The sequence below is a fragment of the Sinocyclocheilus rhinocerous genome, unplaced genomic scaffold (assembly GCF_001515625.1).
Source record: "Sinocyclocheilus rhinocerous isolate Xijiao unplaced genomic scaffold, SAMN03320098_v1.1 scaffold2664, whole genome shotgun sequence".
NCBI lineage: Eukaryota > Metazoa > Chordata > Actinopteri > Cypriniformes > Cyprinidae > Sinocyclocheilus > Sinocyclocheilus rhinocerous.
Window position 1 is genome coordinate 815,483 of NW_015635763.1, and position 13,061 is coordinate 828,543.

At 38.6% G+C, this 13,061-nt stretch overlaps 1 protein-coding gene across 12 annotated transcripts in view; it reads right to left on the reverse strand.

The window, feature by feature from the left end:
• The window catches only part of LOC107747466 (calcium-activated potassium channel subunit alpha-1), a 261,309-nt gene that overhangs the window by 35,573 nt on the left and 212,675 nt on the right, over positions 1–13,061 (reverse strand). For 7 of the 12 annotated variants that reach the window (XM_016561980.1, XM_016561979.1, XM_016561981.1 and 4 more), the window contains 4 exons: positions 8,550–8,636; positions 8,357–8,433; positions 4,670–4,678; positions 1,934–2,107 (listed from right to left, as the gene is read on the reverse strand). In XM_016561980.1, coding sequence (XP_016417466.1) covers positions 1,934–2,107; positions 4,670–4,678; positions 8,357–8,433; positions 8,550–8,636 — 347 coding nt within the window. The remainder of the gene's footprint in view (positions 1–1,933; positions 2,108–4,669; positions 4,679–8,356; positions 8,434–8,549; positions 8,637–13,061) is intronic. The other 5 variants (XM_016561987.1, XM_016561984.1, XM_016561989.1 and 2 more) reach the window with 2 other exon arrangements.

Here is a 13,061-nt window from a genome sequence, read left to right on the forward strand (position 1 = left end):
ATATATATATCATTTAAATGCATTAACACTAAATAAAATATAAAGTGAATGTAGTAAATAAATATAAATTAAATATATATTGTAATTAATCAATTAAAATAATTTTATTTAATAAAACGTGAACTTCAAGTGATTGTGTATAGAATCGTAGCAATTGCTGCTTTTATTTAAACAGGAGCAGAGGGTACTTAGTTAGGCAGACGCATGCCGAACTAGAGACAAACACTGGTTAGCAAATATTCAGAACAGGGTCAATAACGTGATGACGGGCTCGGAGAATTTCATCAGAAAATCATTATTGACTGGGCGAAATCAAAGTCAGATGGACGAACTCTGTGAATTCTTCATCATAAAGATGTAATGCTAGATCTGAGACGAAATCGATGGGAGGGAGTCAAAACAAAGCCGCAGCTGGCATTAGCTGTCAGCCTTGGCGAAAATGCACTCAATTCAGAAAAAACCGGCAGCAGCGAAAACCAACAAAGGATGATGCTACGTGAAGAGATCAGTAACTACGTAATGACCAGTAACTGGTATCCAGGGATATCACCACAGACCAAAACACAAGACTCAAAGTCAACGTCCTCATAGGGTTTGATGCTAATCTAAGCTGATGTGGTGAACAGTCGGAAGGCAGTTGTAGAGGAAATGCGATCGCCTGAACTGACCCCTGCTTTTATAGTAGGTCGCACCACTGCCATTCCTAATTGACAGACGCTTTAGTATTTCACATCTGCTACGGCTTAATGAGAAGACCCCTGTTCGACACTGTCCTTTACACAACTAACTGCTTCAGTCATCTGACCTCATCCAATAGCCTGAGTCACCGCCATCTCAACTGAGTTCCTGTCAGGAGATCTCTTTTTAACTTTCCCATTGAGTCTGACAGTCCCACTGTGGTATACAAGGCATTAAATAAAGCACATTGACTTTTCTCCCCTGATTGCTGGCTAAGAGAAAATCATCGAGGATCAGATCCTGTGGAAAGGGGGAGAGTTTGACGTGTTTTTTCAATTGCACTTAAATGTGGACTTCGCTGAAGGAAGAGGTTTTATTTCAGCCAGTGGAAATGGTGGAGGCATTAATGGCTTGCGGTTGTAAAACATGATTGTCCAAGAATAGCAGAAAAGACATTGCAATTATATACTCACTCTATGAACAGAAGAATCTCACTAAAGATCCCTTTCAATCACAATCTAGCATTTGGCATGCAAATTAAACATGATTTTAGTAAATAATGGACATATATAGTTTGACTGTTTTTTTCATTTACTGATATCCTTTCAATTTTGCTCAGTGAACAAATAAAGTCAAAAGGGATCTTAAGCAGTGAGCAGTGTTTCTAACATTTTAAACTGGGCGAGATGGCTTTGGAGCACATTCAAAATTCAAAGACCAAAGGATTGTTGGTATCCAGTGTTTGAACCTGGGGGGGGAAAAACAGTTAGCCATTTGATTGCATCTTCCTTAATCTGTTGTAGGTCTTCAAAAGTCACACGAACATGAAAACATTGTCAAAACATCATTAGTGTCAATTAGCCCAGAGATGTTTCGATTAAAAGCACATCATATAGTTATATAACAGATACATGTACACCTGCCATGTAAAAGTGTAAACACCAAAAACAGTGACTGCAAAAAGGTCACAAGCACCGCACAAGTGCTCCACTGACACAGCATGCGCCAACACAGTCCTACGGCACCTACTGCAGCACTAACACAGAGAAGCCACGTCACTTCAACTACCACCAATTCACCAAACGAAAAAGAATATGTACTAATGTACCAACCAATAAGCCACATATACGGAAATAATGGAGGAACGGAACAGACATGGCACATGAAACACGGCACAGACACGCACGCACTTACGGACACGCACACTCACAGGTAACGGACACCGAACGGCATGTGGTTTGGCGATCGAACTTACAGGCACGTAAACTGGTTGAGCAATCATGAACAGAGACAGAAGAAAGTGGGAAGGCCCTCTGAAGACTGTCCATGTTACTATGTACACTGCCTGACATGCACGAGCAGTCGCGCTCAGAGTGCCCGCAATCAAAACAACATGCCAGTTTCATTCGCTTGTAGACGGACATCTTGGCTACAGTCATGTGTTGGATGAGAGGAGAGGAAAGCAGCAGGTTAATGGCAAGGATCAAAAGAGCTTTTCAACCAGGGAAGTCTGAAGGTAACTTTTTCAAACAGGAACAAAAAGTGCAATGCCTTAGCAGCAAGCTCTGACAGACTTGACCCGCAGATGGACCGCTGCGCTCCCGCTTGAAATACGCTTCTGATTCGCTTTTGGTTCCGTTCACACTGCAGAAGTGAAGTTCGATCCGAATTTGAAGATTCGTACCAAATCGGACTTTGAAAACATCTAACAGACGGCTTGTTTAGGCGGGAAGCAGTAGTCTCATTGGGGTCAAGTCGTGCCCTAAGGCTGATCATGTCATAAAAGGTCAAAAGGTCAGATATGACAATATGATCAGGGGTTGGGGCAAGGGACATTCAGGCAGAGAGGAATGGGTGAATGTGTTCAGCAGCAAAACCTCTTTGGATAACATCCTCTGTATCAAAAAGAGAGGATCACGTACCTGTATCCCATCATGCAGCAGCAGGTTATTGGCATCACAACGTGCTACAGGCTCCAACATAGGTGCTTTATTCTGTTAGTCAAACTCTGCTCAATCAGGGATTGGTTGGGAGATTTGTGTGGTAACATGCCAATAGGCTATTTCTTCGGTCCCTGATTAGAAGATGCTTTCACATGCATTGCGCATTTGATTCAGACATACAGTACGTGGAGTGTTTTTTTTTCTCGGTTCTCAAAGGAGCTGTGGTGAGAGACTATAGCAGCATTTGATTGCTGTGAATCGGACTAAAAACAGTCCTTGGTATGCATTCTCCCGGTGCCACCTCGCTAACGGACCATAATCAAGTCTGGCACCCTCAAAAGAGCAAACAATCCACAGGGAAAAGCCTGCTTTTGACTTCCATCTGAGGTTACGAGCCCGAATTAAGAGGCCAATTTCAGTTGTATGCTGGAAAGATAATACGGTAAATGACTTGGCCTTTAGAGCCATAACCTCAGGGACTGTTATTCGTATAGAACCATGCAGAACAGCTGAAATTAAGGAGAACAGGCATGAAGAGGGAGGCGACCGCGTTCGTATCTCTTGAAACGGCAGCCCGGTCGACTGTTTACGGGGCTGAAACAGATTAAGGCAATGCAAAAACATGCAGCAGCGGGGCTTCTACTTAATTTCATGCTGAAATCTGTCGCTTCAGAGTTTGAGGGTTGACATTCATCGGAGCACATAGTATGTGGTTATGTTAGTCAGTGAGACATGGAGGGCGGAAGAGACACAAGACAACGTGATGATGTGAGTGGCTGAACATGACTACACAGAGAGCCTAATTACTGAAGCCTCTTTAACAGGACAACCCGATTTAGCAAGAATGCTCTCAGCACCCCTAACATCTGTCCTCACCCTACTTACTTCCCATAATTCAAAGCAGGCTGCATCGTATGTTAAAGTACTAATGGACAGGAACATATCTGCAAGCTTTACTTGTGCACATTATAGCCTACTTTGAGCTTAGACTTACAATAAGGAGTAATATTAGATACAGTGAAGCTTTGCATGCTTAAAATACTTAAAACAAACACGCCTCCATCTCTAAACCAATATAAAGTGAACAACGACCTGGCTCCTTGGGAGACCTACATAAAGAAACCTAGGTGACAAGTGAGAAGACCCTACATTGCACATTGGCTGATAGCAATCTTACTAAATAGGTTTACGAGGACCTCAGTGTTCCCATTCTGTCCCGATCTCATTTGTAGAACTACAGTGGCATCTACTGGCCAACGTGGTGTACAGCAAAGGTCAACACCACCGTGAGCCTAACGCTGAGAGATGCACCTATCAGTGAGAGCAGGGAGTAAAAAAGGGCCCAACTACTGAAAGGAATTGAAATGCAGAACATTTCAATTCTGCCGATGGTTGTTGTGTCATGTAGAGAGGCTGGGCAGGGGCCGGGTGGTGAAGACAAAGGGGAGGCTGTAGGCAAGAGGGAGACCAGATTGTTTTGATTGTGTTTTGGAGACGATGCTCGTTAAGCCTAAGAATTTGAAGAACTTCCCACAGAACTCTTTCCGCTCTCTGAAAATACAGCAGCATGCAAAATTGCCTCTGACAGCGAGGGGACGGATTCGAGTGGACTTAACCCCCCCTTGGCACTCGTGAAGTCCATGACTAATAGTAGCAAAATCAATCGGCTTGTTTGACTTTTTAGATTGTCATGACATTCATTTCGGCTTTCGTTGAGTTTCGGGAGGGTCAAACAACCTTTGAAACGGATCTCTGATTTCAGAATTGTGCTGTTAGTAAATCTTTGGGAGGAATTGTGTTATTGGTCATGGCCTTATTGTTCTCTCCTGTTAAAGACTGGTTTGTAGGGGTCAGGGCTGTGTCATTTTCAGGCCAGTAAATTCTGCTGTATTGTTTTGGGCTGAGGACAGTGGAGAGATGAGGTGTAGGAGGGATGCAGCAGCTAGACTGATACATGCAACATATATATAGATATATATATATAGAACTATTATCAGAGTGAGACAGTCAGACTGTACTCTGGCCACAGGAAACCCGTTTTTACTCACAATATGTCACTATCAGTGAGAGGTTTAAATAAAGAGGAGGTATTCCAAGGCAGCAAGGAAGGAAATACATCAAGAAGTATGTCAATGATCAAAAAGAGGGTGAAATAAAAGAACACAAACTTCCATTAAATCAATGGAAACCTCATCTTCTTTACTGTAAGGCTACTGGCCTCTTTTCAGGTGACATTCGGTTTTGGGAGGGTGCAAATAATCAAAAAAACATTTGATTGGGGTGAAAACAAAAGAGAGCAACATTTTTTTTTAAAAAGTTTATCCTCTGTGTAAAAGTTTTTTTTTTTTTTTGGGGGGGGATAGAGAAATGAATCCTTTTATTCAGCAAGAAAAGCATTCAATTTAAATTGATCAAATGACAGAAAAGACTGTTAAATTGTAAAAATAAATAATAAATGTTTTTATTATTAAAAAATAATAATAAATGTAAAAAATCTTTCAAACATACACTGCTTTTTAAGAATCTTGAAAAATTCTTAGAAAAAAGCATCACAGTTTCCATAAAAATATTAAGCAGCATAAATGTTTTCAACATTGATAAGTTTTTTTTTTTTTTGAGCAGCAAATCAGAATGATTTCTGAAGGATCATGTGACACTTAAGACTGAATTAATGATGCTGAAATTTCAGCTGTGCCATCATAGGAATAAATACATTTAAAATATATTCAAACAGAAAACAGCTATCTTAAATTGCAATACAATTTCACAATATTACTGTTTTTTTACTGTATTTTTGAACAAACTAATGCAGCCTTGGTGAGCAAAATTGGCAGTCTGTGTGTTATCAAACAGTGCATCATCTGAAACATCATATATAATTTTCAAATAATTAAATGAATGTAAACAAAAATAAATAAGCAAGGGTTTGCAGTTAAAGGCAACTGTTTAAGTGTGCACAGTGAAAGGTCACTGGGAATGAAGCTGAATTATTCATCTTGTGGCTAACTGGTTTGGACAAATGCTTATATAGGTCATGTAACAACAATGCATCATTCCAACATTAATGTTAATGTACGCTCTATTTAACATAAATATTGCTTCATTCCACCAAGCCAAGATTAGCAAATGTTTTAGGTGTTGCCGCATCTATATATAATTAAAAGGGTGTTTAAGGAAATACATTTCTATCAAATGATATAAATGTCTGCAGGAGCTTCTCTGACAGTGGACTGCACTCTGAGCTATTAATCTCTCTTCTACTTCCACGACTTCCTGTCAGAAAGTGTTTTAACTGGGCTGAGGCAGTGGGACATGACAGTGGCGCATCCAAACAACACTGCGCTGGGCGTTCTGGGTAAACAGGGTGGATATGATTGGTAAAATGATCCTGAGCCAGGAGTGTGTTTTCGGTGTGTCTGGCAAGGATGGGCCAAGCTGCTCTTGTCTTTTGTTTTTCCACCTGACTAGTGTCATTACCTCCGCCTCTCTCATACTGACACCACCATGAGCTGACAGCCTCTCTCTTCAGCCCTGCTAATCACGTCATTCCCTCTCTACATCTGTATCTCTTCTCCACCATTAGCATGCTGATGACTGGCTTTCCTCAAGAGTCTCACTCTTTCACCATCTTTATCCCTACTTTTCTAGGGCTCTAGTTTGAAGCTAGTCTGTTTTAGATGGAGTCACTAGTTTCTACAGTTCATTGCTTTCTGCTTATTCTTTCATATAGCTGTTCTCAAAGTGAAAAAGAACACCCTAGGGGCTCTACTAATTTTTAGTATGGTTGTCTTTTTATAGTGATTAAAAGGCAGCAACGTGTTTTGTAGATAATTATGGTCTTAGACATGACTTTTTTTTTTTTGCACAAATTAAGATATTTTTGATGAAATCCGAGAGCTTTCTGATCCTGCATAGAGAACAAAGTATCTCAAATGTTCCCAGACCCAGAAAGGTAGTAAGACCATCGGTAAAACAGTTCATGTGACATCAGTGGTTCAACTAGAACACTTAAAGAAAACAAAAATAACAACTTTATTCAGTAATTCTTCTCCTCCAAATCACGTCTTCCGCCATTATCGAGAGTACCATGACGCATGAGCATTGCTCTCCTCTGCACGTAAACAAGGATCAGCGCATGCGTGTTCTACGTCATTTTTACGTGCAGAGGTACTCTCGATAATGGCGGAAGACGTGATTTGGAGGAGAAGAATTACTGAATAAAGTTGTTATTTTTGTTTTCTTTAAGTGTTCTCGTAGCTTCGTAAAATTACGGTTGAACCACTGATGTCACATGGACTGTTTTACCGATGTTCTTACTACCTTTCTGGATCTGGGAACATTTTAGATACTCTGTTCTCTATGCAGGATCAGAAAGCTCTCAGATTTCATCAAAAATATCTTCATTTGTGTTCCGAAGATGAACGAAGGTCTTACAGGTTTGGAACGACTTGAGGGACAGTAATTAATGACATAATTTTCATTTTTGGGTGAACTATCCCTTTAATAAATTTAAGATTTAAGTGTGAAAATCTTCCACTGACAGCTGAACATCATTCAAAATGTAAACAACTGTGGTATCACATCATTGTATTTTCATACTGAATTGCGATCAGTTACCTCCATTACATCCATGTGCATACTGAATTGCAATTGGTCTCATTTTTTTTACACTTCCGTCCAAAAGTTTGGAGTCAGTGGGATTTTTTTATGTTTTGAAAGAAGTCTCTTATGCTCAATGAGGCTACATTTATTTGTATAAAAATAAAGTTACAACAGTAACATTGTGAAATACAAGTACAATTTAAAACACCTGTTTTAATATATTTCAATATATTTTAAATTGTAATTTGTTACTGTGGTGGCAAAGCTGAATTTTTAGCAGCCATTACTCCAGTCTTTAGTGTCACGTGATCCTTCATGAAATCATTCTAATATGCTGATCCATTGAACAACAAACATTTCTTCTTATTATCAGTGTTGAAAATATTTTGCTACTTAATATTTTTGTAGAAATTTATGTTTTTTCAAGGATTATTTAATGAATAGAAAGTTTTTGTTCCCATGTACTGTAAGTCACTTTTGATTACAGTAAACTATAGTTGAATGGGTATTTTCTGAATAAAAGCATTCATTTCTTTAAAAATCTTACTCTTTTTGAATGGTAGTGTTTCTAATCAGTTATAGCAGCACATGACTATCATCAAATGAGTAGTGTGTCACAGTATTCATCAAAAAGTACGTGAAAATACTCTGCTACGCTCACTCACTACCCTGTTTCTGCTAAGATTCAGCAGTGCACATCTGATTTACACTATCCTATAAGGCCATGGGAGCCATCAAATTCAAGTAGTTGAAGGGGGGGGGGGTGAAATTGTAAGATGATTGGCTCTTTTGAAGTGTAAGCACTACAATTGTTGCTAACAACTTAATTTTAATGTGACATGTGAATGGATTTTTGCAAATAGTATGTGAATAGAAAAGCAAAACTGTGAACTTAAAAAAAAAACTGAACTTTAAACATCACTTGTTTGCTGCCTTGCAAGTGTTTCTTTTCTTTTCTTTTTTTTTTTGCTTGACATTAGACTATTATTTTACTTTTAAAAAAAAAGCAACATTCCAAGAGAAACAGCAATATCTGACATGTTACACAACGTAGCAGTGCCCTTCAAAGTGAAAAAGAGTTGGAGGACACTTTCCGTTCAGACATGAGGCGAGGGATGGTCGTATGTACTTACTTCTCTTGCAGCCACACTTTTTAATCCTTTTGGGATCTGTGATGTCATCATGACATGCTTTGCAGTAGAAAAATGCTCTGAAGGAAGACAGTAAAGAATTGCACATTCTACTTCAAGTGTGCCCTACACATTTCACAATGAAAAATTTAATACAAGAGCACAAGTCATTTTGATGGATTTAGGAGATGATTACCTTTTCACCTCTTTGGCATCACTGGCGATGAAGAATCCCAGTGTCCCCTCCTGCATCTTAACATGATTTCCCGGGTTGATCAGAATACTGTTCAGTCAGAAAAAGAGTCATTGTCATTAACATGAAAACCAATCTTGCACATTCAAACACTCTAATCAAGAGGAATGGTACACGTGGTTTTGGACCTTGTTAAGAAGACTGATGAGAAAACATGCATATACTGCATCAAATCTTGATACTGAAATTGAAATGTTGTACTCATAAAATACTGCAGGGAAAGGGACCTATTCAAAAATACTGCTTAGGCCACTTGGTTTCACACAAATACAGTACAGTACACAACAGAATGACCTGCCCATTTTAATTCTTTTTTATTTTTTATGATGGTCTTAGATTGAATGGTCTTAGGTGATGAGATAAAAGAAAGAATTAAAATTGGGGCAGAAACAGTCTAGGCGTTCTGGTCGACAGGCCTTCAGAAACTCATGGTGTGAGGTCTATCACCACACAGAAGCGCAATTTAATTCCTTCTTTAGTGCGGTGGAAAGCAAGGGAATGACCAGCCCACCAAGAGTTCAGGGTGCATCCTGGGTCTCTGAATCTGCTGCAACAGAATAACTAAGCCAACACAAGCCATGCAGTTTTTCTTGAAGTTGCTACTGCGCAAACAAGAAAGCAGAATTCCAGAAATCTTTTCATAAATATTGTTACCATTACATTTGAAGCATCAGCTAATAAGCCATGGTTATTACTTTTATTATTGTTGTTGTGTAACCTAATTAAAAATAAGCACTAAGGCAGAGGTTGTGCCACCAATAATCAGTATATGTCACTCTGACAGACTGATTTGTAAGTTTTGTTATTTTATATTTTTATTCATCATGTTTAACTTTACTGACTTTTATATACAGATATGACATACTGCATGTCATATCATCTTGCTATTTTTTTTCTTATTATTTAAATTACAATTTGTTTTACCTGGGAGTACCTTTTGCTGCATAATATTATTGTGGATCATTTTTATTTTTGATGAAATAGAAACATTTTGCAACAATGTAAAAGTCTTTACTGTTTCTTTTTAATGTCAAAATGACAAAGCATTCTGAATCAAACTCAGTACATTTGTTTTGGTTAACGCAACCTTTGCTCTGAGTTTTGGCTCCCAGCGATTGCTCAATCCCAGGCCATTGTGAACAAATACCAGTTGCTGTCAAACCTAAGCTAGCCCTGTCAGTGTCTCTTTGTGACTTCCCTTGGTGGGCAAGGAAGTTTTGATGTTTATGAATTCTATGTCAGCTTCTGCCAGATATTTGGGAGAGTCTGGTTTGCAAATGTAGAGGTTCAGCAGTGTAGACAGAGCCACTACTGAACCACTGTATCATTCCCCATTAATTAGACCGAGACGAGACGACACAACACAGCCATCAATGGTTGCTAGTTGTTAGGAATCATCAATGAATTGAGTGGTGGCTGCAACACTTGACAAATGCCCAGCCTGACTAGAGCGTCAAAGCCAGAGAGCCCAGACGAAAGGGAAAGGTACATGAAAGATATCCTATTATTCCACAGACTTGAGATGGTGGCCAGCATCATTGGCTCTCAAAAATCCATACACTTAAATACCATTTGATACATGCAGTCTATCAAAATCCTTTCCTCTGGGCTCGTCAAATAACCACCTCATGAGAAATGAAGGCCAAAAGAGGGGGATTTAATCCATCATAAAGCGGAAGTTGGCTGGTCAGTTAATGAAAAGGTCAAAAGCGCTCTGTCTTGCTTGAAATCATTGTGCTGGATTATTTATCACTGAGCTTTACATCTGATTAAATAGCCCCCTTAGCGAGAAGCAGCACATTTGACATGCAGTTCAGAAGATGAATACAAACAGACTCATTCACTGACATATTCACACACATTGCTCCCCAAATTTGAGATTTTCACACCGTTTGACACTAAACCATACAGAAGCCTAATGCAATGGGCCGATCACAGACCTATTGCATGGAAACATAGGCTCCCGTTCAGACCAAACCGCATATTATGGGAAACAAAGCAAGCATCACACATCACGTGACAGAGCATACGGGCATGCGGTTACCAAAAGCGTCACAGCCAAGGGAACATCTAAAAGAGAGCAGGTGCAGCCACCGCACAGCGGCACGTAGATGCAAACTGTTGCAGTAACTTCTGTGCAGTTGGATTGTTGTATAGAACACCAAACTGACAGGAAGTGACCTCACTTCATAAACATCTACTCAGAGACGCACAGGCATTTGGGGACATGAACAACGTCTGTTCCAGACAAACACTGACAAACAGATCGACCGCTCAGTCACACACACTCGCACTCGACAGACATCACACACACACACAAACACAAATCACACTCTTTCTGACACACACAAAGACACACAAACACAATACAGTGTTAGAGTGGTAATGACAGAAAAGGCAAAGATGGTCGCCATGAATAGTGTGGCCTTTACTAACCAATCGGTGTTTAGCGTTTAATACTGTGTGAAGTAAAACTTGCCATATTGAGACACATCAGTTATTAATGGACAAACACTAGTATTTTCTGACATATAATGCACTGTTAGAGTACAGCTGTTTTCCTATTAGGTGCATTACGAAATAAGTAAAAAAAAACATGAAGTACTGTTTGCATGGAGAGCACAATGCTGAAAAAGACACGGGCAGAAATGATTTGCAGCTGATGAACAGGAAAGGAGAGGAAGTTGAGAACAAAAACCAGAGATGAACAAACATGGAGTGGATAAACGCTGTGTTGGTATGTGAACAGCACAGACGAAGAAACGAGTGAATCGAACAATAGCAACTACTCTCTCTGCCTGCAAAGAAGTTAGTGCATTAAGCACAAAGAGAATCACAATAAGTGAGATAGCGAGAGATTTTGGCCATTTTTGAGAGGGAGGTGGTACAATATCCTTAAGCTTTTCTCCCACAGTTGATCTAAAGTGTAGAGGGGTGAGATTATGAAGAGGGCATACCGCTTTCTGCTTCTGCAAACAACAAGAAAACATTATAAATCAAACATAGACTGGGAAAAAAGGAGGCGAGGTGTCAGTCATCTGTATCTGCACAGTAAGATTAGGAAATGAAAAAAAAAAGTAGAGGGCAAAACAGTCACTTTCACCATGAAAAAATACACTTTGCATTGGTTAACTCGTCTGTCCTACAAAGGAAAAATTATGGTCTAAATCCCAAAGTGCGCTTCCAAGTTTAGACCAGCCCAGGACACCAAATTGAGAGTTACACTAAAGGATAATGTTGTGCCCTCTAAACGTTTTGCCATTATGTGGGATATGGCAAAGTTATTAACCAAAGTTTAACAGTCATCCATTACAAAGTAATCAAATTATATGAACTGTATCATACCGAGTAACAGTAAAAAATAACTTTTGTTTTACAGTCGTTGCGTGTGTTGGCACGAAGAATACTGGACATGAGTGGCACTTTTATGTGATATTGGGGAAAAACAAGGTTCTGTGTTACATTTTTAGCAGGCGATTCAAAAAGAGTGGAAAAAAAGGAGAAAACTACTTCATAACTGTTCTGAATATAAATCTCTCTGAGACACAATATGGCAAAACCTGGTAGTGGTGGGCGGTATGGGCAAAATCTTATCGCAGCATGACTCATTTTTAACATGGTAATGGTATATATCATAAACAAGAAAACTGTTTATATTTTAAATAACCATATGTTACAAGCTATTTGGGGATAATCCAGAGTTAAATTAAATAGTTCACAAAAGAAATAAAATTCATCTCATTTAATCATTTGTTTTCTTTTTAACCTTAAATTTACTGGAAAAACCTAAAATATCAGATTATTCATACTTAGTCAATGTAACTGAGTGAAAAAAAACGTGTGTATTATGTCACCTGAGTTAAAAACAAAAGATTCAAAACTATAAAACTAATATTATAAAATGGATAGTTAAGATTCAATTGACTGGATGAGCCACGTTGAAATATTAAAATATGTCCAATAATCATTGAGATTCCATAGAAAATTCTCCTTGCAATGTTGCAACTGTAAACAACAAATATCACTTCGCCAAAAAAAATAAATAAATAGTTTGACACACATCCCATACTTTATTGCATGGAATGCTCTGTGTGACACACAAATAATGAGAAATAGTACTAGCCAATATATTAATCTACTGTGAAATAAACAGTAGGGCTGGGTTTTGACACAAATTTCACGATTCGATTCATTCGATTCTCATTCACAAGCTTGCGATTCGATGCGATTACCATTCAATATCGATTATTTTGGATATATATCAGGTACAGTACATAGCAAATTTTCTCAAGGAAAATAAAATCTTTCAACTAATGCTGTAAAATATACATGAGAGTCAGTTGGTACTGCATTACTATAATATTGAAGGTTAAAATTTACTGATTTGTTAAAATTACACTTAATGAAGTTTTTAAAATAATAAAGTTACAATTACATAATATTTCTACTTCAATT